General features: G+C 44.8%; 2 protein-coding genes across 3 annotated transcripts in view; one reads left to right on the forward strand and one right to left on the reverse strand.

Annotated features, from left to right (window-relative positions):
- The window catches only part of LOC8036456, a 68,581-nt gene extending 61,848 nt beyond the window's left edge, over positions 1-6,733 (forward strand). For both annotated transcript variants that reach the window (XM_040206787.2, XM_040206789.2), the window contains one exon: positions 6,367-6,733. In XM_040206787.2, coding sequence (XP_040062721.2) covers positions 6,367-6,447 — 81 coding nt within the window. In that variant the 3' untranslated portion in view covers positions 6,448-6,733. The remainder of the gene's footprint in view (positions 1-6,366) is intronic.
- A 154-nt stretch (positions 6,734-6,887) lies between these two features.
- The window catches only part of LOC115328133 (kelch-like protein 17), a 53,350-nt gene continuing 34,711 nt past the window's right edge, over positions 6,888-25,526 (reverse strand). Inside the window, exons 5-10 of the mRNA XM_040206786.2 lie at positions 24,294-24,393; positions 20,459-20,648; positions 18,108-18,291; positions 14,536-14,733; positions 8,810-9,036; positions 6,888-7,192 (exon numbers count right to left, since the gene is read on the reverse strand). Of these exons, the coding sequence (XP_040062720.1) occupies positions 6,888-7,192; positions 8,810-9,036; positions 14,536-14,733; positions 18,108-18,291; positions 20,459-20,648; positions 24,294-24,393 (1,204 nt within the window). The remainder of the gene's footprint in view (positions 7,193-8,809; positions 9,037-14,535; positions 14,734-18,107; positions 18,292-20,458; positions 20,649-24,293; positions 24,394-25,526) is intronic.

Raw genomic sequence — 25,526 nt, forward strand, 5'->3', positions numbered from 1 at the left:
GGCCGTGGCTATGGCTAGCAGCTCAGCGTTAATGAGGGTGGAAACTCCCTGGCACTCCCGTGTCATAATTTTCTTTCGGCTTTATATTGCTAGCGTGCATTGCTCTGCGTTGAAACTGGCGTCCGCATAATGGCTTGCTACGTTTGAGTGCTCTGCCTCTTTCTCTAGGCGTTTTACTCTATCGATTCTTCTGTTTATATCTTAAATTCTGCATATTCTTAGGAATCGGATCAACTTTGATTCTGGGTAGTTGCCCCCAAGGTGGGGTTCCCGGTGGAATAGGGATAAGTTTCCGATATTGTAGTCTAGATGTTCAAGAATTTTTCTGCTTTGGGGTGAGGCTTCCAGCCTTTGCAGTTGCCCCATGTTGATTATGTCTATTTTATCACTGAGTGATTTAAAAAGTCCTGTGGCTTCCACTCTATAGTTAGCTGCGTATAGGGCTACGCCTAGCGCCAGTTTTGTTGCCTTTCAGAGTGCCGCTTCGAGTTTGGATTGCTGTGTTTTAATTAGGGAAATGTACGGCGATGGGTACATCACCCTGGAGTAGATTAGTGCTTCTATAACCTTAGGCTGTTCGTGTTGCTTAATGCCTCTTTTTCTGTTTCGTGATTCTGCGTATGAGGATTTGCTCTATCTGTCCAGTTAACCTATTTATGGTTACATTAAATATGCTGTCTTCCTGTAGGAAGAATCTCCAGATTCTTTTGGAATCTCTCCGGGGTAATGGTTTCCCTGCAATTGTCAAGTTTACCATACCCATATACTCGGATGCTCTGCTTGCTATGTCATGGGTAATCCCGAAGTATTCAGATTCTTTTTTTGCTGAGCAGGTGAGTCATATGGAGGATACATAATCATGAATGGTCTATGCCCTTTTGCACTATTCCTTCCTCCTCTCCTGGAGATTTTTTGTCGTCCATATTGTAATATCATCTGCGTAGACGTTATGTTCTTGTCCTTGCATGAGGTGCAGTTGTCTGGGTAGATTTTTTGTGACTATGTTAAGGAGGGTTGGGGAGAGAATGGAACCCTGTGGGGTTCCTTCCTTTGGTGATGGGCTGGCTTTCTGGGATAAAATCGCCCAGCTTCTTGGCCGTCCGGTTAGAGAGAAGGTCTTTAATGCAGTTGTACATTTTTCGGCTGGGGTTGATCTCCTTAAGTTTTTCTTAAAATGGTGGTGTGCAAAACTCTGTCAAACGATTTGCTCATATCAATTCCGGCGACCGTCTTCGGCTGTGCCAAGCCTGGGTTATCAGAGAGGTCTTGCGTGCGCACGTGTTTCCTGAATCCTGTCATGGTTTCGAGGTAGGCTTCCTGGCTGTCCACATGCCACTCAAGCCTGGTGAGAACCATTTTTCCATTATTTTTCCTATGGACGATGTTAGGAAAATGGGTCTACAGTCGATGCAGTTGGGTTGCTTCCCCGGCTTTGAGATTGAAAAGTGCTTTCTTCCACTAGGGCGGTAGACTGCCTTCATCCCAGAGCCTGTTAATTTACTCTAGTAGAAGATCAAGAAATTCATCCAGAAGATTTTTTAGCATCCCGTATGTTATACCATCCTCACCGGGGTGAGGCTGTCCGTGGCTCCCGTCCCGAAAGGGGCAATTGGTGCCCTGCGCGTTTTTGTCGGAGTAGTCCTCCGCCTCTTCATCTGGGGGTTGGGGCATTTCCGAGGGTGAAGCATTTCCTGAAGAATTTTGCGGCTATCTCTTTGGGTTCTTCCTGATAGTTGAGGCATAGTTCGGTGGTCGTTTGTCTCGCTTTAGGCTGTCCTAGTACCATTCTGAGAACCTGCCACACTCTGACAGTATGTCACGGGCCGTTTAACTGGTCGCATCTCGTTAGCCAATTCTCATTCGCTGGTGATTCACGTATTCGTAGGCTTCTTCCGTGTTTTTTTAGACAGCTTTATTAACGCCTCTGTTAGTGTTATTTCTTTTCCATTTTTGCTGAGTTTATTTCTTTTATCCAAAAGGTTAAGAAGGTGGGAATCGATGTATGACGTGTCCTCGTTCTGGATTTCCTTGGTGTGACATGTGTAGTTATTGCGGATTATATCTAGGCCTTGGTTCCAGTTCATTCCCGTGCTGTTTTTCAAGGATTCCTTGAGTTCTGACCTCATGCGATCCCATTTTGTGATTTTGATTTGCGTACCTTTAAATTCTTTCCGGCTTCTTTTACGGACTCTGATAGTTATGTTAAGGATGTTATGGTCACTACCCAGACTATCCTATAGGTTCTCCAATTTACAGTGGCGTTTTCCTCCGAACCTAGCTAGGTCTGGGGTGCTATCTCTTTCTACGCTGTTGTCTGTTCTTGAGGCAATTGTAGTGTTATTTACAAGAGTCCGGTGCCTATTAGTCATAATCGTTTCTTGCTTCCTGCCATTAGGCGACGTGCAGGAGTAACCCCAACTTGCGTGGGGGCTGTTAAAGTACCCAGCAATAATTAAGTTTTTTTGTTTTTTTTAATGAAGCGATTTAGTGCCTTGCATTTCTTGTTTTCCTTATTTAAAAACCAATATACGATCATTATTACTATCTCTGTATTAGTGGCTTTCATTTTGACAGCTACGTATTTCTGTTCTTGCAAAGTGAGGTGCGTATCAATTTGTATAGCTGCTAGGCTTTGATAGTCTTTTCTTTGCCTCTTTCTATGCTAGGTTGGCAGAACAATTATACTACATCCATGTATGTGGACTAACCCATTACACTCATATGTTAGAGTGATGTCTGGTTTGTTAGAGGCCTGTTGTATTTACTGATTCAGTAGACTGATTTCCCTACGTAGTACCCGACAGCTCCATTGCCAGATATACATCGTATTGTTCGGGGTGGTCTGCAGAGGGTGATCTAGATTATTCCTAGTGTATGGCTGGTAGGTTTCTTGCAGCGATGACTTCTGGGATAGTTACTTAAGTGGAACTCTTTATATAATCCATATTTGAGATTAGGGGTATCGAACCAGCGACCACATTTACCTTACCTCAGTTTCGTATTTGAGGTTAGGCGAATTGAGAACCGATTCAAGTTTTCTGTACAAATTTTCGGGTTGTCTCTGCCCTTCTTCTAGGCTGGCGAAATTTTTGGATAGAAGATGTCTTTTTTCTGGAATTCCTGTTGCATATTGTGCATGAGGTTATCCCTCTTGGAGCAACTGTTAAAATATTTTATTTATCTGCTGTAGTTCTCTCTGGAGCGAGTCTAGCTGTTAGGAACCTCGGCCATAACCTGGTGTTGGTCTGATCCATGCTAATGCCTTCCTTCATTGCGCTGTTAATGTTGGCCTGCGAAGAGGTCTCCGTAGCTGCTGCCAATGTTAGGTTATATTCTGTTACTTGGGGTGGTTGGGGTGGCGGGGTTTGCCGGGTGGAGGTGAGATCAGCAGCTGGGACAAGAATTGGTCCACCCATCCTCCGGCGCCTCCCTTTCCATGGGTTCGGTGGTGTATACGGCGGCGTCCCGTTGGAGCTTCTTTCCCTGGGTCTCTGCTTGCTCGTGTGGGCGGCTGCCGTCCTGCTCTCTGTGGTTCTTGCTTTTACTTCGTGCTCTCTCTTGGTTTTGTAGTGCCGAGTTTGTAGAGCCTTCCTCAATAGGTTGAGACAACCCAAAACGGGAACAAGCGGAACAAAATTGAACGCCCAAATATTACGACCAGATTTCAGTAAAACCAAGTAGACAAGGGCAGTTTTTACGTTGTTTGTGTGCGCCTCAAAGGCACAAAGGCTTCGTTGAGCTCCCCTCCTCTACAAAAGCTCCCCCCCCCCTCTCCTCACCCTGAATGGACCTATTACTTTTTACTTTTTTCAAGTGAACTCTTCCCGCATGAATAGCTGATTTCATTTCTGTGATCATCTTATCAGCTTGTTTCCCGTCCCGTCGTCGTTGTGCTGGAGGCGACTGTAGTGTCCGAGGAGTGTATTTTTCGTGCAAGCTGGCTTTTGTTTGGACGGTGTCGTACACAGTTCGTCGCAAGGTGAGGCTCGTTTTCGTCGATCGATTATGCTGTTCTCTTTTACATAAAGCACAAGTAAACGCCGCATGGATAACCTTTTGTCATGGGAAACGTACATTTGTACTAAGGAGACTGTTTTCTCGCAGCGGGAACGAAGGTAGAAACGTAGACCCGGGTTGAAATAGAGCAGTCATCTGAGGGCAGCTTAGCGATCAGGCTAAAGACGTAACCGACAGTGCGCTCTGTGACCGGCGAAGCGGAGGAACCGCGCACTCCGGTAACTACGCTCAAACTCAGAAAACGTCCGCAAAATGTCGTTCGAACAACATGTGTTCGCAGAGCAGAGAGCAGTGAGGATATCAAACGATTATCTGACTCTTGGTAGCCATCGCATCGAACTCGGACAACGTCCGGCTTCGAGCGCATTAATTCCAAATACCAAGACAAATAGCATATTTAGAAATCCATCTCGAGTTATGTACTATGAACGGAGTGTTGATTGTGCATGTATTACGGCATTTATTCATACCTGACGGCGTTGCATTTCTCTCAGCCTCGACGGGAACCTGCGGAGTTTCTTACCTGCTAAGCATTAGGGGTTGCGACAGTTCGGTACGCAACAGTGCTCTGGCATTTGCTCTTCTGCGGCAGCTGATAGCAGTGTTAAGAATAAAAGACAAACAACTCTTGAATCAAAACCTTCAAAGTGATGCATGAACAGCCACACCAGCAAGCAGGCTGGCGAAATTGCCATCCCAGTGTAGCAAATATTTTGTGCTAGATGGCGCGACGTGCCAAATCAAACATGATTGCACCGAAGGCCAGATAATAGGGTAGTTATACTCTCTGCTCGCCTATGTGACTACTTGGGTTACACTCTCGCCCCTGTACATTTGGGTAAGGGTAGTCACGTGCTTCGCCTCCACCACTATGATTGGGTCGAATGGGCCTGTTCGCTCTCTGCCAAGTTACGGTGAAACGAAGTATAGTTAGCTGTTTTCCATGCTTTGACTAAGCTGCGCTGCGAAGGATTACAAATAACGACAGTGAAACTAAAAAGATAACCTCACGTACACAAGTAAGCTCAAACAAACAACCGTTTACTTTCCACGCAACAGCGAGGGGGAAAATAAGATGACGGAAATTGTAAAACAGTTTTGTTTTTTACCTCTTTCCCCCTTTTTCCTTTCTTCTTTTATTGCGTTTTTTCTCCCGCTGTTGTATGGAAGGGAAAAAATAAACAGTTTGCGCTTACTTGTGCGTGTCGTGTCCTCTTTTTTAGGCCCAGTGTCATAACTTGTAATTCTTCACAGCGCAGTTAAAGTAAAACACAGTCAACTCAAACTCATTACCTTCTCAGTCGGCGCCTTAAGAAATGTCGTTCTCTGTAAGCGCACCTTTTAACTATGTATTAGTATACAACGCCTTCCTGGAAAACAATATTCTGTGACACCCAGTCACTTTCCAATTGTCATCCTATTAATCCGATAAATCGATCGCCAAGCGCCGCTACCTTTCTAGCAGACATCCTTGTCATGTCGTGAAAATAGTGTGCGAAATGGAATTTTTTTTAATTCGCGGAAAATGAGCGAGGCAAAGTGTTCATATATTTCATCACTTGGTGTTTTTCACGAAGACATGTGACGATCACTGCACCACGAATCAGAAGCCCACATCGGAAAATAAGCCTCCCAGATTGTGATGGTAATGCAATCAATGCAAAGGTGCCGGCGAGTTGGACAAAATAAACGATAATAATCCCTGGAGAAGAACAAGAAGGGGGACAGTGGACAAACACAAATCTCCACAAGAGACTTGTGTTTGTCAATTGTCCCTCTTCTCCGGGGATCATTATCGTTCCTTCCCCAGCTTGGTGTCCTCCGACAGAGGAGCTGGCTGGGCAAGCTGGGCTTGCTTAGTGGCTGAGAAAGCTGGGCACCGCACGCACGTGCAGCATGTACAGGGGAGTAGCAGAAAGGAGGAATTTAAGAGCGGAGGAACATCAGTGACAAGCCATACACCCGTTTTTCGGTCACGCGGATGAGTGTCACATCTAGGGGTGGAACTACTGGCTTGTTCAAGATGACCGCCGTGGGGCCTGGAGGCCCACACCTCTCCTGGCTTCCCCCTTTCCCTTCACCGCAAAGATAACAGAAAATCAGCCTTCACCCCGCAAATCCTCTGTCTCAAGTGCTAGCTTTCTGCCTTTGATAACAGTGTCACACATGAAGCCAACAGCCCAGCGGAAGGCAGCAAGTGCGTGTTGGGGGCGGAGCTTCTACGGCGTTATTAACCTGTCACATACTATCGACCCTTTTATGCACATGTGAATATTCTTCAATGTAGAGTATTAACATTGCACTTTCTATCGTTAGACAATTCAATTAAATTGTTTAATCTTGTTGCAGGGTACGGGCGACACCAGTGGCGGATGCAGATGCAGGGTCAATGGTGTTCTGTGTCATCCCAATTGTGGCAATTGCCATTAATGACGCCATTGCCTCGAAGACTTCCAAGCTTGCAAGATGACTACTGTCTACTGAATATGTGTTGACCAGCTCCTACACCCAAATCATCCTCGTAATCGAAAGTCATCATTTCTTCCCTGCGTGTATGCTTCTACTTGAGAAAGTGTTGTCGCGATAATAAAGATGCACCTTTACGTTGAACACGCTGCACGAATAGAGAAGTATGGCAAATTTAACAAGGTTTATTTTATTACCTCAAATTACCCAGAGATGTTCACTAATAAAATGTATTTAATGTCGCTTGAAATATATGACGCATGCGTGGATCTTCAACAATAGCCTGAATGTTTGAGAGTGGAAATTCAAATGCAATTCTCTTCAAGCAATAAAAAAAATACCTCTAAGAAATTAGCTATGATTTTGTTGTGGCCGGACAGAATACAAATCATTCTAAAAATGGCTCAGCTCAGGTTTTTCTTCAGAGCAACATCTCCCTGTGAGTATGATTTTACGTCTGCAGCCACGTTAGAAAGCTTGTCGGTAATTTTGTAAGCCAGTGTGTGGTCTCCACGACTCGTCAGGAGTTGTCTCAAGTTTTCATATGGCCGCCTTGGAGGCACGAGGACACAGTGGTAATCGGAGAGATTTTTTGGCACATTTCCCAAACAAAACCATTGGTCCTGTCTTGTGTCGAAGGCAAGAATGCTGTCAAAGCGACATTCTGGCTTCTCAGCTTGTTTTCCTCCCAACACAAAAACCAAACCATCTGAAAAAAAAAAAAGGACACTGTGTGAACTTTTTATAAAATGCCGAATTCAGTCGCAAACGGACTACAGCCGAAGAAAGGTGTTGTGGGAACTAAATTACTAAAACCAAATCAGCGGTCGTTTGTCTTCTTTCTTCCGCCCCGTCTATATCGCTGTACGTTTTAACTAAATTTATTAAATAGGCCAGTGCTGGCGCACACGCCGCCCACATCTTTATATATTTCTAAACCGTAAAAAACGTTGAAAATTGTAAAAATAAGACCCCTGAAAGGCTATTTCGTACCTTTTCAGTGCTTATCACTTAGGTGAAAAAAGCCTAGTCGTTGGGCTATGGACGCATGCACCGCAACTAAAGGCCTGACCACACTAGCGTGAACGGCAGCGCCGTCCGGCGTCACAACGCGAGGAGTCCACATTGGCCTCCGTTTTGCAAGCGTCACGTGACAGCACTGGATCTCGCGATCGCGCCTCCCGTCGGATTTCCCGCTCTTTCGTCGTCTGCTCTTCGTTAGATTCTTCCGTTTCGGCTGTCATCTTTCGCATATATCAGCATAGAAATCGCACTCGATGCCTACATGGTAGGAGCCAATGATGACCTGATGATCAGCTTCAATGTGATTATCCTAGCCCGCTCGTTGATCTTGCGACGTCGCCGGGCTCTGAAGGGAAGGAGGCGCAGGTTTTGGGTCCGGCCGAGTTGGTTCTACCGAAACACCGAAGGACAGGTTTATTTCTTTCTTTATTTATTTATCTATTTAAATAACCTCAAGGGGCCAATCGGCATTAAAGAGGGGAGTGGTAGTAACAAAATAACACACAAAAAGAAACAAAAGGGCAGAGTACATAACATATCATGGCGGCTCAGGACAGTAAAGAGTGTTTATAGCATTTTTAAACATTTGGGTATCAATAATATAAATTACGGAAGTCGGAAGGTGATTCCATTCCAAAGAAGTTTTAGTGCGTTGCTGCCCCGGCGGCGCGCCAGAGATGACGGCTACTTTCGAAAGTGTCACCAAATCAACACGACATCCGTCGCAACACAGATGACATGCAGCAAGTGCAACGGAGAAACTCACTTTTAATTCCGAATTCCTCTCCTATGATTTCCCAGCAGTTGTTCTTAGCGTCATTATCTAGGTAGTCTGGCTGCGTCTTGTCATATAAAAAGGGAAACAGTCGCGCAGTTTCAAGGAACCGCTCCGTTGGGGAAGGCATCGGGGGGAAATAGGGATAGCAGACGACACGAAACACGTCCTTCGGAACGTGAAAGACGCGCGGGGGACCGGCTTGAGCGTTGCCATGGCATCGCGACGTCACTATCTACGCCACCTCCCATTGTCTCCTCTCTTCTGCGGCGAGCGGCGGCGAGCTCCCGCGCAAGGAGCGGTTGGCTCTGCGGCGTTGTACGTCGCGCCGTTGAAGCCGAAAACTGGTTTTCCTCGGCAACCGGCAGCGCCGACCGGCGCGCCGCAGGCCTCCGCGACACCAATGTGGTCGTGCCTTAATAATCTGCAGAAGAGAGCTACGGCGCATGACGCCAAAGCCCAGTAGCCAAATAAGGCAATGTGCATAAGGTAATTATTGGAATGGTAAAACGCCAATGCGACAGGTACCATGGGTAGTGGTGACAACACTGTGTCTAGCCATAGGCATTGGAGTTTTGTCGACCCATGCATTGCGGTCGTCAACAAGTACAAGCATGTCTTCCACAGTTGTGAAGCTCCTCTGTTTGCCCGCCCTATGGCTCAGAAGACCTCCAACAGCGTAGAGAATTCCGTCACACTCCACCAATGTCAAGCAACTCCTTGGGGATGGCAGAAAGTTGACTGCAAAAGACCACCTGCAAAGTTACATTAAGACCGAGTTAGTGGCCCCTCTGGGCATGAACCCAGGCTTTCTCGTTGGACTTCTGTGCCGCTGGCGAACACGGGATTCGCCTGACCTTATTCAGGGCTTTGACTCCCCTGCGTGTGCGTATCGACTGCCACGACCGAATATAGAAAACGACGGGGAGAGTGAAAGTTATAGATGACTTGTATCCAAAAAAAAAAAAATACTAGCAACACACTGATACAGTGAAGGAGCAGGAAAGAACATTACACAATTTACAAATTCAAAACATGACTTTCAAATGAAAACCCAAAGAACTGAGCACATACACGTGCACCAGAGGTTATTGTTTTAGTATTGTCAAGAGCACTAACTCGACCTGCATTCAAGAATTTTGACACTCGCAAATTTACCAGCATGTGCACCATGTCTCTTTATCAGAAATGGGATCAAACATTGATGCTCTTCCTCTCTCCTGCTTGGAGAAGAGCCCAAAGGTGGAGCAGAAAGTGTAGAGCACAGCAAGTGAACATGGCACTTTTTGCAGCTCTAACCAACCTCGGTGGACCTTTCAAGGCCGATCTTCAAACGTGTCAGCAGACACGAAAATTGTTCCCTTTCACTGCACTGATCAACCGGAGCGGAAAGCTCTTTTGGTGTAAACTTCGAGGAAAAGATAGTCCACAATAGACACAAATGTGACTTTAAGGGGAACTCATTAGCGAGCCCTTGGATTTGGCCTGCTGGTCTGCGGCCCATATAAAATAGGGTATGCATTGCAGTTAACGTCAAATGTTTTTTGGTTGGGTGTTTGGTATTTCGTGAAGCTCGGATAAAAAGCATGTCCGCGAGGCTCGGCACTGATTGGTTTTGAGTGGGGAGAGGGGGAATGGGAAGAGGCCATCGCAGTAAAAACGCATTTGCGCCAGGTGGGAATTGAACCCAGACCCCCGTCTAGAGCCTAGATCATTCAAATCAAATTTGCGGTTTTACGTGCCAAACCAACGAAGGGCATCTGGCACGAAAAATCTAGATTATTCAAGGGGTACAGAAGCGAAAGTTTAGCGCCTATTTCTTTCCGTAGACGTGGTCTCTTTTATGACGGCAGCTCAGAAACCAGTTTTTCATTCGTAAACGCAAGAAAAACAATTTTAAAACGAACAATACAATTTCCCAATACCAGCTGGTAGTTGGGGGTTCGAGTTTCGTAGAAAAGACTGACGTCACGGACCCAAAAGTAGCAGCGCCACGGAGGGGCAGTGTCCCATGGAGGCGCCCGGGAACGAGCGGCGCTTGGCCACGCCTCTCAATTCTATTACACCATACCTCGGGTATTCTCACTTGCCGTAATTGTAACGCGTTGACGATAAAGATGGCGCTACATAGTGACGACGATCGTAATTACGGTACCCTTGGCCGTTTACGAGTCCGTGACGTTGCGAGCGTGACGTCACGAGCAAATATCCCATGAGACATCGCGCTGCCTCGATGGCCGATTTTGAAGCACTTGCCAAAATCCGACAGTTAGAAAGAAAAATATAGCCATCCGCTAAAAATACAAACGTGTCATTATCATTTAAGGATATCACGGATGATATTTCACCCGTTTCGAAGTGTTTCGGGGATATTTAAGTTTTGATTCTGTACCCCTTTATGCGAGTGTCTTTCCAGCATGTCACGACACATGGCCGTGAGTCGAGGTGCTATTTTGTGGGCAAGCTCTGCGGGGCATCGGCTCTGTGCCCAGCAGCTAGCAACTTGACAACCTGTCAGAGGTTTTTAAAACCCGGGTTAGCGCCGGTATCTCCATTCCAGGAATTGCTATCGGTTGCTTCATCGGTTACTATTGCAACCCATGCAGAGCGCCGAGAGCGTAGACGCCACACGTTTCACGTGCAACAGAATTGCCCGGCAATTTGCTATACAGTTTGAAAGAGGAGTTAAACAGGTTTTTCTTTGAATTTAAAATGTGAAAATTTGGATGTAGGCACATTAGAAATAATGTGAGCATTTTTTTCTCAGTGTGCTTAGTAGTAAGTGACTTTACTTAGGATTCCCTGCTGCCTGCCAAGCGCAGGAGAGGAAGGGAGCAAGGAGGAAAACCAATGAAAGCGACTTTATTGGCGCTCTCCTTTCAGCTGACTTGGGAATGATGACGTCACGACACCTTTGACGGATAAGAGAAGGCAGCTAGAGAGGTTCGCCGCATGCCTCGTAGCAATTGCTGCAATTTTTTTTTTTTTTTCATAAAAGAAATTTACGCTTAGTTTTGCCTAATTTCAGTATGTTAACTGAATTCAGGAGATAACAAACTGTAGAAGGCCACTCCCAAAGGACTGTTAAAACAGGACGCGTTTTCTGGAGTCACAGCATTTGCTGTAACGGAAGCGGATGTTTTCCTCCGTTTCCGGTTCGCTTTGGTACACTTTCTTTGCCCGGGGAGGGGGGGGGGGGGGGGGGGGGGGAAGCTTCCCTCGCTTCTGTCCTCGGACAGAGAGACCTGGAGCGTACTCAACACCTGGGTCCGGGCAGCCACTCACACGCTCTGCTAGCTGTCGTCAAGACCTCCGCTGTTCTCCGTTCCCAACCTCCCGAAAACAAAAAAGGGGAGGAGGCGACAGCGAGGAGGCCAGGAGGAAAGCTGTGCTGTTTGCGTGGTTGATATTCTCAACAAAAACAAACTTTTCTTTTGCCGCGCGCGATATTTGTTGTGTACTACTTGGACAGCTCATGACATGGTTCCCTTTAGGGTTCGATTGCAATCTTTTTACAGTGTTCATGTATCCTCACGATGCATCGTTGTTTGATCTCGTGAGAGAGGTCACTGTCGGAACTTTACGGTTTGATTTATCACTCGGTTAATTTTTTGTTGTTGCACTGATAGCAGTATAGGTCATATATCGATAGCTCTGTCGGTGTCGAATGAGTACTTTTGTATACAGGGTGCTTTCTTTCAGTTGTTCCAGCGAACGAGACATGTCTCCCTTGTATGCGGCTTCAATCCGAAACTGAGCGGGAAAAGAGCGCGAATGACGTCGACCCTCCACCAGCGCCACAAGCAAAGCCAGCTGCGGTAGCGTTTTTTTTTTTGCCCGCCTAGTTTTGGTTTGAAGCCGCATAAAGGGGTGACATTTCTTCAACGAGGTAGACGCGCCTAGAGAGATAAACTGGTATTCCGTTCACCAGGAAATAGTGACCCCCACTGGGTTGCCGCCATGTTGTACAATTTTGACCACTAGACAGTGACCTTACCAAATCCTGAGGCTTTAACGCAAAACTGAGCAAAGATTTGTATTGCGATTGCTGTAAAAAAAAAAAAAAAAAGAAATACATGATAAACTGTTTCTTTTTTAATATTGTTAGCTCCAGATATCAGTTTCTAGCTTCGATAAACCCCAAAATACAGCACTGCGGCTAACCGCACTTAGGGGAGGCATTGCGAAGCTGCCTGAGTTTTTGTAGTAAAAGGACATTTTGTGCTTAGAACAAACGAAACATGCATAACTTTTCTCGTCGGTACTGTTATTAAAGATCAATAATCAATTATTTGTGCGCGGTACTGCGTTAAAATCTAGACGTAAAACTATAAGGTCACGTGTTTAGTGGTCAAAAATGTGCAACACGGCGGCGGCCAATTGGGCGTCACTTTCAGCTGCCAGTTTATCGCTCTAAGGCGTTACATTACTTGCACCGTACCCACTACGAATGTTTTTTTTGTAAACGTTTCACCGCACAGTTAGACCATATTGAGGTTTAGGGTCAATTTTCCAAACACATGACGTCTCCCAAAAAAACTTTGTAAAAGTTCATTAAATTTTTAGATAATTAGCCATTTAATTATCACATTTCATTTCTTTTCTAGTGGCCGCCATGGCCCTTATCTTGGCCCCAAAGTTAAAAAAAACTCGACGCAAGTTTCTTTTCTTTTTTTTAAATTCCTGACCGACTGAAAGAAAACACCCATTGTATGTAATGAAATCTGTTTACAACCTTTTATTTTTTTTCTTCTTCTCAAATTATTGTTTTCCGGTTTTTATGTACAGAGCACAACGATGCCGGCATGAACAGAAGATCCCCGGGTTTTCTTGTACTTTTCTTCGATTAGAAAGGCCCAATGTTCCGCATCGAGTACGAGCTTTCTGCCTTTAATAACACTTCGTCGCACGCCCTGCCCGAGTCCGGCGGACAGCAACGAGCGCGTGCTGGAGGCCGAGCTAGGTTGTTAGCCTGTCACCGACTATACAGGGTGTTGCACGAAACGCGGGCCAAATCACTACTGGGGGAAATATGCATCGCAAAAAAAAAAAGGTAGTCATATTAGTTTTTGTCAAAATCCTATTTAGGAAAATTATTACTATTCGGTATCGTTACTTTCTTAATTACGTTGAGTTAATTAGGTTTTGAATTAGTCAATTTAAAGGCATGGTTTCAATGAGGGCGCAAGTTCGTCTGGTTCTTGCACAGGGATTGCGATGATGTCAGAACGTCGAGCTCTTATTGGTTGATTGAAAAAATAGTGGGTAGACCTCAAGACATCCATCATTTAGGTCTACCCACTATCCTTTCAATCAAAGCCAATCAAAGTTCGGCGTCGTTTTGACGTCACCGCAACTCCTACGCAAGAAGCAAACGACTTTTTCTCCACATTAAAAACTTTTCGGTCGTCATAAAAAAATAATCAAATCAGCGCACTTAAAAAAAGAAATTAGGCAATCGCAACATTTTTAACGTAAAAAATAATAAACACTCACTTTGGATGCGTTTCTAGGTTTTCTAGGTTGGTTTTCTGTCAGAACAATGTGCTGCTCGAATGACATTGCAAGAGTAAGCTTTGTACTTGGGTTCTTCTTTATGATGCGAAGTAATCGTGGCGGCACATTATAGTTCCGCCCATTAGCGACGAAGAACCAGGATCACTAGTGCGGAGATGCGTTTTGATAGGAAACCCAAACCTATAGAAACGCGCCCAACTTGTTTTTTCCAAACGCCGTAAACTGCTTCGGCTGATTTATATGTTTGTAAAGTGAACTGGATTTAGTGGTCTTCGAGTACACAGCAAGTTAGTGACTGAAACAACGCCTTGAAATTTACAAATTAGAAAGCTAATTACTCAAAAGAAATTAAGACACTAATTATACCGAACATTCTTAATTTTACTGAATAGGCCCTTTTGTAAAAACCAAAAGGGCATGAACCTTTTTTTTTTTTTTTTGTATGATGCGTACTGTTTGCAGGAGTGATTTGGTCCGCGTTTCGTGATACATTGTGGTGGAAAGTGCTTATTTGAGACACCAACAAATTTGGTGTTTGCTCTGTCCTGCTCGAGTAGAATGTGAAAAAGTGCTGACGTCACGTTCGTGCTAACTGCATTGTGCAGTCTACCAGTGGTATGGACGAAGAGGGCGCATCAGGCCTTTTTTCCCTGCTACCGGCCTGTCTGCATCCAAAGTCAATGAAAGAATGGAATCCTTTGGAAAATATAAACACGAGTGCAATTGGTGCGCCTGACCGTTCAGCTTCGGGACTGTACACTTCGACGTATGCAGTGGAGCAGGTTCTCCGGCCAATTTGCACAATTCCACCGGCCACCCACAGTTGTCCCCTGTGTCCACACGACCCCATTGCCATCCTTGGGGAATACAGTTCGCTGCTCAGTTTGGTCCATTCATCCATTGTCTTGTCATACCGCTCCACACACCCAAGGAGTCTGAAATTATCAATAACCTCGTAGTTAAACACACTCAAGAACCAAAGTTCAACAAAACTTATGTGAAATGATGACACTACCCATTTGTAGATCCTTTCTACATTATAATCTATAGTAGTTTTTTTCAGAAAATTCGGATGGTTGCTACCAAAACGTTGAAGTTCTCACTTGTGCTTTTCCTTGAGTTCGGAATTTTTAGGAGTTTCCCTTTGAAAGCCCACATTGATTTTGGTGCTGTGGTATTTTACATTGTAAAACTTTAGAAGAAGAAAAAACAGGTTGCCCGAAAAAGAAAACAAGGAGGAAATGCAAACATCTCGCAGATTTGCAGCAGAAAATGCAATCATCTCGCAAACTCGCAGCTCTTTCCAGGTGATATAGACTATTCCAAAACTTACTCGAATGGATCCGAGTTACTCCGGCGGATCATGCCACTTGACAAGACAGCTAGGGCAACGCTGGACGCCGGTAAGTTTTCGAGCACCAAGGTATACAGAATGTTTACCCTATAGAGTAAGATCGAGTAAATTTTGGAACATGGTCATGAGCGATTCCCAGACTCTTACATCTCTGGCGCCCTTTTCATCGGCTTTGAGTGGCCTGTCTGCAAATATCATAAGCACGGCGCATGCGCAAAAGCTTGGCGTGAATCTGGCTTTGCGCACGCACAGTGCCCACACCTGGTGTGGGCTAGAGCCGCTGAATGTTTCCAGAGTACCGCATTCGATAGCATCCGCTGTGACTGTTATATTTTAGCTTTGATCGGACTTTTTGGCACCGAAATATATACGGTGGAGCGGGTTTCAGGGACGCCAACCTCTGTCTCCCAAGCGAACGCGCCGCGAATTACTACCGAAGTCAGGACGCGCCTAGGTCGGTACGCGCTACCTGAAATCACCGGTGAGACATGGTTGTATAATTAAGAGCAATATTAATTGTTTCAAAAAACCTTGTAAACTAAAATTTTATCATCACCACTTCTGTAATTCAGTACTAATCTCCAATAAAAGTTTCCACAGAAAGAACTCTTCCGTTTTTTTTCACGCCAAAAACCATGCTTTCTAAACGCTCATAATGACCACAGTAAAAAAAAAATTGGAGCCGCCATTTGGGAACTCTCAAACGTGTGAGTTTCGATACTCTGGAAACATTCAGTGACTCTATCCCACACTAGACTCTAGTGTGGGCAAACGCTCACTTGTTTGTAAACAGCCTGTTGGTCCATAAACAGCTGTTCATTTTCTCTGGAGGACCAGTTACTACTCGCAATAAGAGGGCAACTTCCTTACCTCAGCTGGCCGCTGACTGGCACAGATAGCCCGCTCATTTTTCTGCTACGTACATGCTACGAAAAAACACTGAAAATACTCGGCGAATACCCTATTTGAATTCTAAATATTGGTAGCAATTTACGGACAATTTCAAATTGTAAAAATATTTACCAGTTACGTTTATCGAATGTTATTGAATGTATGTTATTTTTGTGGAAACGCAGAACCATACATAGCGGTATGTATTGCGTGTCCCAGGGTCGACCTAACAATGGCCGTAAAAATCTGTACCTGATACGTATCAATCTAAACTTTTCGTTAAAAGTGTATTTCACGGGTCGGCTTTATCTTCTAAAATTATAATGCGTAGCTCCCTGTCTGTAAAAAATAGGACCAAAAAAACTTTACAGGGTCAATGGCGGACGGTGGCGCAGACGACCGAGTCGAGTGGCGGGCCGCCGTCTGCAAAATTACAAAGCTACGCTTTCTAATTTTGCATGATAAAACCGACCTGTGAAACACACCCTTCACGAAAAGTTTGAATTGCTACGTGCAGGGGCCGATTTTTACGGCCCATTTTAGATGGAGCCTGGGTATTTCAAACACGCTATAATCCAAATCTATAACAAAGAAAAATCTTAAAACACAATAATAGAATGTCGTCATAAAGATTGTACGAATAAAAGAATGTTGCTGCGACCTTCATCACCCAATGGTCCTAGTAATAGGAACCCTCTCCTATTCCTCACAACCAAAAGTACTAGTCGTTAAGGTGAGGTAAAAATAAAAAAAAACTTTTTATTTTAAAATTGTGATATCGCGCTTTGGTATGTTTCATTACCTTTCAATCTTCATCTTCTGTACATTAAACAATCAGGACTGGATGATTAGTCATGCACACATTTAAAGTACTACCGGTAACCCAAAAATCTTAAATTAATGGCATTTTAGTCTGCACACCAAAAATTGTGACGTCGCCTACCATCGCATATATTTTTAGTAGGTCTAACCATCTTCCTTCCGACACATTCTTTGGTAGCTTAATGTTTAACAAAAAAAAATAATTTTCCTGTTACGAAGCAACCGTCGCTAAACATGTGCGGAAATATTCGAATGTGTGTTTCTCTTTTTGTAATTTAGGGCAGCTTCAAAAAAATCTACGCATTGCCGAACGCCGAACCAGGTGCCAAAGTTTCAGCACTCTCCGTTATCTTAATTAGAAGTTATAAGTGATTTTCTGAAATTTTCAGTGGGAAATTGGGGCCCATTTTCGCCCGTCGTCGGTAATTGGTGCCGTAGACCTCCATGTATTCGAGAGCTCTATTGGCTGCCATTTTCCCATTGAAAAGTTCAGAAAATCACATGTAATGTTTGCATGAGATAATGATGGTTGCTGAAACCTCGGCATCTGGTTTGTGGCTCTAGCGCCACATATGGGCGGATAATGAGCGTTCGGCGATGCGTAGCTTATATTTGCAGTAAAAAAAAAAAGGGTAAAAACCTTTTCATATTTTGGGGCTTAACCCTGTACTTAATATTGTCCTATCATGACAAAACTTGGCGTGCATATGCTTTAGCATCTGTAGAATGCAACCATCAAGATTTTGTTGTATATCTGTGAAAAAAATTAGACATGTTTGTCAGCCCTTTGGAAATAACTTGTTTTAATTACTGTCAAATAAAAGAGGCGTTACAAACATTATTTTTGCTGTCTATTGCACTCGGTGATTCACAAGGAGTAAATTAGATACTTTTACGCTACTCCTTAAGATTTCTTGCCGTACCCCGCAACTACACGAGAACGTGCTTTTTCTTTTTTGGCGCGTGCATTGGTTCTAGAACATTAAAAAAAAAAACGAGCTATATGGAAACTAGCACCAGAATAAACTGCGAATTTTTGATTGATTGTAAATATTAAAAACAAAATTCATGTGGAACATGTTAATTATATTGGTACAGTTCATTCTTTACCAGCCGTTGGCTTTCAGGTGCACGATATTTTTATGCTGTTCTTTTGTACTTGTGTACCGTTAAATTTCATTAATACGCTTAAAGAATTTCATAATTTCACAGTACTACATTTATATACATATATTAGCACACCTGTTGTTGCTGTCCACACCCCCAACAGCATAAACGGAATTTCCAAGTACTGCGAGACCATGATATGCTCTGGTAGAGTTGAGAGGTGCCATGATCCCCCACTGTCCACGACTCACTTCATACCAAAAACAGCAACGGCTGGAAGTCTTTTCAAGATTTACGGGGCTGAAGTTTTCAAATCCACCTGTGAACAATAGCAAACATTATACTCCACTACAATTTTTATAAAGTATAGGGAATATCTTTTATAAATACCCTGTGTTGGAATTTGTGCACAGTTCACTGCTCCCGTGCTACATGAGGCAACTTATCACTTCTCTAACCGAAAATGATGCATGGGAAACATTGCTAACAGCTCAGAGTTCAGCAAACATCGTATTGAATGATTTCGTAATCGGAAAGCTTCACATTACAGGTTATCATTGCGCAGAAGCCTGGTTTACAGTAAATTAATTAGAAAAACTGTGGAGTTATAGCAGTTTCAATGTTGGGATTTTCAGCCAGATATTCGGTTTTGTGGTTCCCTTAAAGGTCCAAGGACACGCCAAAAATAAAACATGAGATAACTATTCCGCTAGGACCCATCGTGTGCTCCTGTAATCCCGTTAAATTTGTTTTGAAAATGGCGTGATAATCTCGTGGATAAATCATTTTATATGCGGGAACCTCAAATCCGCCCCATTCGAAAATGCTGCGGCGGATCTTACGGGCCATCGGAGCCAATCGGAAGCCGTGTGAGTGTCACGTGACCTCACTTCACACAACGGCTTCGGGTGACGTCAACCCCTTTCGAAGCAGCCACAAACCTAATCCTTACCGGAACGCATGGGAATGTGTTCCTATTGTTCACACGCGCCTTATCATCCATCATCTGATTTTGATGCTTGTTTTGTTGATGCTTGTTTTGTGGTTTTCTTTATTGAAACAGACACTGAGCTGTATGCTGTATGCCTGATTTCAAAGGAGATACGCTGTTTTGCCTTCAATTGTTCGCCGGGAGTTTTTTGCTTGGAACGACGACACGAAAATGTTTTTGGCTGATAGAGGTATACAGCTTTGCTGTAAAACATTCCCAGGTGGACTAAATTAATACTGACGCCTTTGCTGGGGTGTGTCAGGTGTTCTTCGTTGGTGTAGTATGTAGACCTTCCTAAACGTACCCTTTAATTTAATTTATTTGACCCTGTCTAAGCCATATTTCTTTTTGTATTTGGAACGATTGAAAACAATACCTTGACATTACCCTCAAAATTCGAAACTTGGGAATTTAGTATTTGGGAAGAAAAAAAAAAAATCCAAATGCTGAATTTGAAGTTCCTTCGCGATCCGATCCGCGCCGGTGCAGTGACGTCAAATATTGAGCCGTCCTGTGAGTTGAGTTTCTCTGACGCCACCCTAAGTGTCGTGTTCGCCGGCGTCCCACGAACAGCCGGCTGCGAGCAAACGACGCTTGACTTTCGAATTTGAAGTTCTTTTAGGGCCCTTTCAGCGATCTCAATTTTTTTGAAACGGTGTGAGGTCGAAGAGAACGCACAGTGGACTTTAGTGAGCGACGTGAGGGGCCACGTCGCGCCGGCTCTGCGTGAAAGGCTGCCCCGGCGGAGTCACAATCGAAACTATATACGATACACACATTATACCCAGTGGTTTGGACCGTTTGACGATTTCCTTTTCGAAGTCTGAGAGGTCGTCCGGCACTTAATAAAGACCACTTCGTCCGATTCCCCGACTCACCGATCATCCTCTGCTACATGCGTCGAGCGCTGCCACGTTTTTCGAGAGAGGATAAAAAGCCAGGAGGCGACATCACACCGGACTTCGATTTTCGGTATCTCAGAAAGAATCGCTGTAGTGCGTTCGCAAATGCGTTAAAAAACATGCTTTACGAATGCCCTTATTAAATGCTATAGACACGTAGCCTACAAAGCGTCTAAATTTCGTGATTTCTGACGTCACAAATCAAAAGAAGCGAGCAGGTGAGGAGCCGGAGAGAAAAACGCCAAATATAAAAAGACGCGCGCGCGCGTGTGGGGAATTTTTTTTTTTTCGTTTAGATTTTTTTTTTGCGTGTCTATGACTACAATTCGCATCGTTTTAGACAACAAAAAATACGACCTTTGGGGTGTCAGTGTTCCTTTAAATGCCCACAGGGGGCTTTGCATAAAGGCAGGAGGGGGCGGCAGCAATGTTTAACAAAAAAATTAGACAATTCAAAAGGAACACAAGGTTAGTTTTAACACACACAAACGTGATGTCGAATGTCGTGGAAAGTGGCAATGGAATATCAGAAAATATGAACTCCCGGGATGCGAGGAACGCGATTAATGGCTTCAAGATGAAAATATACTTGCCAACAATATAAATGTGGCCATCCAAATAGACTGCTTTGTGGCCATAGCGATGAACTGGGAGCGTTTTTCTTGGGTTCCAGCTGTTAGTCTTTACGTCGTAGCTGAGGATGGGACAGTTTGATGGCGCACGATCGGTAAGATCTCGCTCTGCCCCTCCGATAAGAAAGAGAGTTCCTTGATGATCAGTGTTCTGGAACCAAACGGTGTACAATGGTAGCATCGAATATGGCGCTTCCTCTAGATCCGGGGTTTTCATCTTTATCGAGGAATACCTACCTCTGTTGACTGATATCCGAGGATCTCCTTCCAGACTTGGCATTGATGCCAGGGCAGACGTTTCGAGGCTTTGTAAACAATAATGCACGCACTGGGGAGTATTTGTCACAGTTATGCATCAGTGGGTGGCTCAGATCTGCTAAATACTGCTTAAACTGAAAAAAAAAAAATCTTTACTTAAGGGCAGGAATTGTCAATAAAATCTGGGAGAGAGAGAGAGAGAAAGGGAATAAACTTTTATTAAAGCACCATGGTTCGGTGCCCAGTTACCACTGGTTCCCCAGTACACCACGGACATGCTGTACCAGCAGGGGCAGTAGTGTGGCGACCAAGTCATGTTGGGGGGCGAGCCAACCTGTCCAGTCAGGGGGTTGGGAACGGGGTGAGAGAGTGGAGAGGAAAGATTTAAGTGCGGATCGGGCGGGGGGACAACGCCAGAGCATGTGCTCGTTAGAGGGGTATTCTTGGCAGTGGGGGCATGAAGGAGATCCAGGGAGAGCCTACATCTGATGTGTAAAGAGGGGTGTGAGAAGGAAGGAGTTTGAGTTCTACGAAGGCTGGGGGCATCCTGTCTGCAGAGGGAGCTAAAGTACGCTACTCCAAATGTGAAATTATTGGCTTACAATTCACTCGTTAGACCTCAACTTGAATTTGGTAAAATAACATGGAACCCTCATAAAAAATATAACCCCGAAATATTGGATCGAGTTCAAAGACGAGCTGTGAGGTTTGTTTATAGAAAATTTCAAAAAACTGATTCGCCTTCACTGTTGATGAAAACTAAAAAAATACGAACTATAGAGCTCATTAGACGAATAGCCCCTTTTTAAATTTTTGCACTCTCTTTATATAAGAAAAAAATCTGTCATTGGATTGACATCATTAATTAAAGCCGCTTTTCACAAGACGAACTAGGCGCCATCATCATTATTCCTTAGCACCATACTTCGCACGCACTAACCTGTTTAAATATTAGTTTTTCCCTGGCGCAATTGAGTATTGAAATTCTCTTTCATATTGTTATTTCATCTTGGGATTTTTCTTTATCATAAGATCATTTATTCTAGATTTATGTGAGATGTCGCTTTAGATCTAGTTTTGTATTTCGAAGTGTTTCGGTGGTGATAAATTTTGTGTTTACATACTTCGATATTGTGCTTTTCGACTGGGGAATTGGTTCTAATGCTTGTATTGTTATATTATATCACCTGTCTTGGGTTATCTATTGATTTGCTTCTCTTGTTTCTAGGTTTTTTTATTTATTTTGTTGTTGTAGAGGTATTTTATGCTTGTACTCTGCTCATCCTGCCCCGACACTTGTGGTCTGCAGTATATAAAAAAATTGTGGCGATAAGTGCCTGCGATCGCGTCTAAGGGTAGTTCGTGCCTTGTGTAGGATTTAGCGATGGGGATCATATTCGTCTGGCCAAACTTCCGAGGGGCCCCGGGAGGGCTCGTCGCTGCTTAGAGCGGCTGCGTGTACGTTACCCTTGATAGCTTCGTGGGCAGGGATCCACTGGACAGTTACGCGAAGGGAGGGCTGTTGGGTTAGAATATGGAGGGTCTTGTTGTGAACGTGCGGGGGAGTATATTCTGGATAAAGGCACGGCTTACCGACTGACTCTCCGTCCTGATATGTCGTCGGTTGGATGGTGGGGAAGGGTGATGGCCTCAGATATGGCCAGGAGTTCTTCTGAAGTGAGGTCTGGAACATGGATGTGTGTCGAGGTGTGTGCGTGTAATGGGGACTGTAGGCGGCGATACGAAAGCGCGTCCGGAAACGAGACGCGTCCGTGTAGTACGCTGTTGTGTAAGCCGGGATCTCTGCACCGTTGATATGGTGTACTCACTTTGCGCGATGTGCTTCGTTGTGCTCAACCGACATGTGTTTGGGGATAGGGATCACGCGTACGCGTCGGAGGGATATCCATGGCACGGCATGGAGGGAAAAGGGGGTTAAGTGCGCGGTGGGATAACCGAGGAGTTGTAAGAGTTGCCTGCCCAGTTTAGACGCTTTGAGGTGTTCTTGCTGAGCTTGGTGATGATGAACCGTGATACGATCTTCGAGAGAATTGAAAAAGTCTCCAGCTTCAATAAGGTGGTTTTGTGTGCATCGGGGGATGCCAAGGGCAAGACGGTGGCATTTACGGAGGGCAGTGTCTAATTGCTTCATCTATGTGGATGACAGTTTTTGGTAAGGCAGTTGGTACATGACGCCCGAGTATATAAAGGCCTCAATGGTCTTGCGGATCTCGTGCTCTTTGAGACCGACCTGGAGGCGTGTAGCTCTGTAGGAAAGTCTGAGAGCTCAGAGAACCCATAAGGATACTCTGAGAAACCCCTGAATTCCTGAGAACAGTTTGAGAATCCATGCTCTATGAGTCTATATCATAGATTCTCAAGCTGAGTAACACAGGAACCCAAGGCCCAAATATTTTCCAGAGAATCCCGATGGGATTCCCAAACTCAAAAATTTATTTAACTTCCCCTACATCTGATCAAACTTTTGCCTGTTTAAGCATGCAGAGCATATTTTATAAGGTCTGAGCTACAAATTGATACATAACTATGGGTTGAACACTCCTTAGTATGTGCATTACTGTTTACTTGGTCCGTAGGCTCCTGCAATGATGCTTTACTGCATCAGTGCCAAGACCAGAAAGGGTTTTTTGGCTGCTATTTACGGCAGACAGGGGTTCTTCCAGATGGCAAAGTTGGAAAAACCCTTTGCTCTAGACAGTGTGATGAAACCATAAATGCTACAAGGGCACTTTTTCAAATTAGGACATGAGACTTACCTCACTCAGTACTTCGTTTGAACTGCATTCCGTCTGCACAGATACAGATGCCGAACCTACTACAGGCTTCTCATGCGTCTCTTGCACATCGTTTGAAGGATTCATTTTCATTCCTTTAATAAACAAGGGGAGCTTTTGTGAGACAGTCTCGCAAAAGTCAGCTTCATTTGCTTGGCACATTCTTCTTGGCCAGTCACCTCCCTCATTGTTGCGGTTGTTATCACTGCTGGTGGAGTTAAGTGAAGAGAGACTGGGATCTTCGATTTTGCTGGAACATGTGCCTTTGTTTTCGCTTGTAGAATGGGAGTAGCAACGAGAAAACAGCGTGCTGCTTCTCTCTCTCGTTTCACTTTTTTCATGAGTGTGCGTGTGTTTCGTAACTTTGGAAGTGCTGCTGTTTAATGAAAAAGACTCATCTGCATTTGAGTTTCTTTTTTCAGACCACAGAGTGTGAAGGTGGCTTGCAGACTCGCTTGCAGAGCAATCGTCATGCACACAGCCCACTCGATCAGACTCCGATTCTTGTTCACACAAGTTCTTAATGCATTTCTCATCTATAGAAATGTCCTTAGGACATTGCAGCTCCAAGTTTGAGGGTGGCTCTGGAGGGTTTTGAAACCCAGTGAGAGTGAGTGAGGCAGAGAGGAACAACGGAGGAGCTTCACACTTCGTGGTTTTCACTGCTTCGTTGACCTGTGTGTACGACAAAAACATAAAACCTTATTCTAGAATAGGGGACGAGGTTAATATCTAAAAATTACCTTTAGAGATGATTTCTTAGATAGCACCTTGTACTGACGAGATTTACGTGCAAGATGGCTGACTTCTGCTTCCTTTCCAGCAGCCTTGGCAACCCAAAAGCTAGAAATGACGCAACACATTACACAACTGCAAATGGCCAAATTTAATTAGCGGGTCATTGCATGCCGCAGCGTTAAGAGCCATATAACTGACTTGCGCATGACAGTGGTGGCACTGCTACCTAACGTAGTAGTGCTGCTCAGAGTCCTGGCTCGACCCTGGTGTCAGTGACGGTGAGCTCTTTGAACTCTCGGCACACTCTGTCTTTTGCGTTTGGTGCATGCGTGACGCCGCCATAACTTTAGTTCACACAGGAGACAGGTGGCGATGCACGACACGGCTTGTGCCGTCTCGTGATATGCACGCGCAAAGCCCCAGCGAGGTCGTTGCACGTGCAAAAAGACTAAAGTTCCCTGCATGCATTGCGGGAGCGGTGGAGTAGCCAAATTGGCTGGTGAGACCGATCTCACCAGTCAGTTTGACCACGCCACCGCTGCCGCAATGCATCGAGGGAACTTTAGTCTTTCTGCACGCGCGACAACCTCGCTGGAGCTCAGTGCTTGTGTAGCACGAGACAGCACGAGCCCTCTCGTGCACAGCTGTTTGCCTCCTGTGAACTATGGCGGCGTCACGCATGCGCCGATCGCTTCGTGAGATCGGTCTGTTGAGCCTGCAGATAACGACCTCTTGAATGCTGCCTTCTTTATAGGGAACATTCACTGGCTTCCACAAGCTTCCACTGTTCTTTTGCAGCCTGCATTCCACGCCATAAATATTGCAGGTGTTGGCAGCCTATTAATGTGAGCTCGTTCTGAGCGTGCGCTCTAAACAGCGCCGCACTTTAACACGCGAAGAGCCGTATGCGGCTCGGGAGCCGCAGCTTGGCCACCCCTGCACTATACCCTCGTGCTGCGCTATGGTAGATAGCAATGACACTATTGGGCTCAATTTGACCCAGCATTCGGCGGAACCACCCTTCAAATTTGTTTGAGGTGCTTTCCTCGTGGAAGTTTCCCTTTGATCCTCGAAACATGTCTAGGCATTCGGGAGCAAAGCCTGTCTCGCTGCCTGCATGAGTATAACTGTTGTGGCTTACGACCACGGTGCTTACGACAAGAGACAGGACGAGGTGCAGCCGATGTAGCTTCCAGAGCCAAACGGTTTTAATGTCCCGTGCCCTCGTTTTTGTCTCG

This window comes from Ixodes scapularis, unplaced genomic scaffold (genome assembly GCF_016920785.2).
Source record: "Ixodes scapularis isolate PalLabHiFi unplaced genomic scaffold, ASM1692078v2 PGA_scaffold9__187_contigs__length_104089568, whole genome shotgun sequence".
In the NCBI taxonomy this organism is placed as follows: Eukaryota; Metazoa; Arthropoda; class Arachnida; order Ixodida; family Ixodidae; genus Ixodes; species Ixodes scapularis.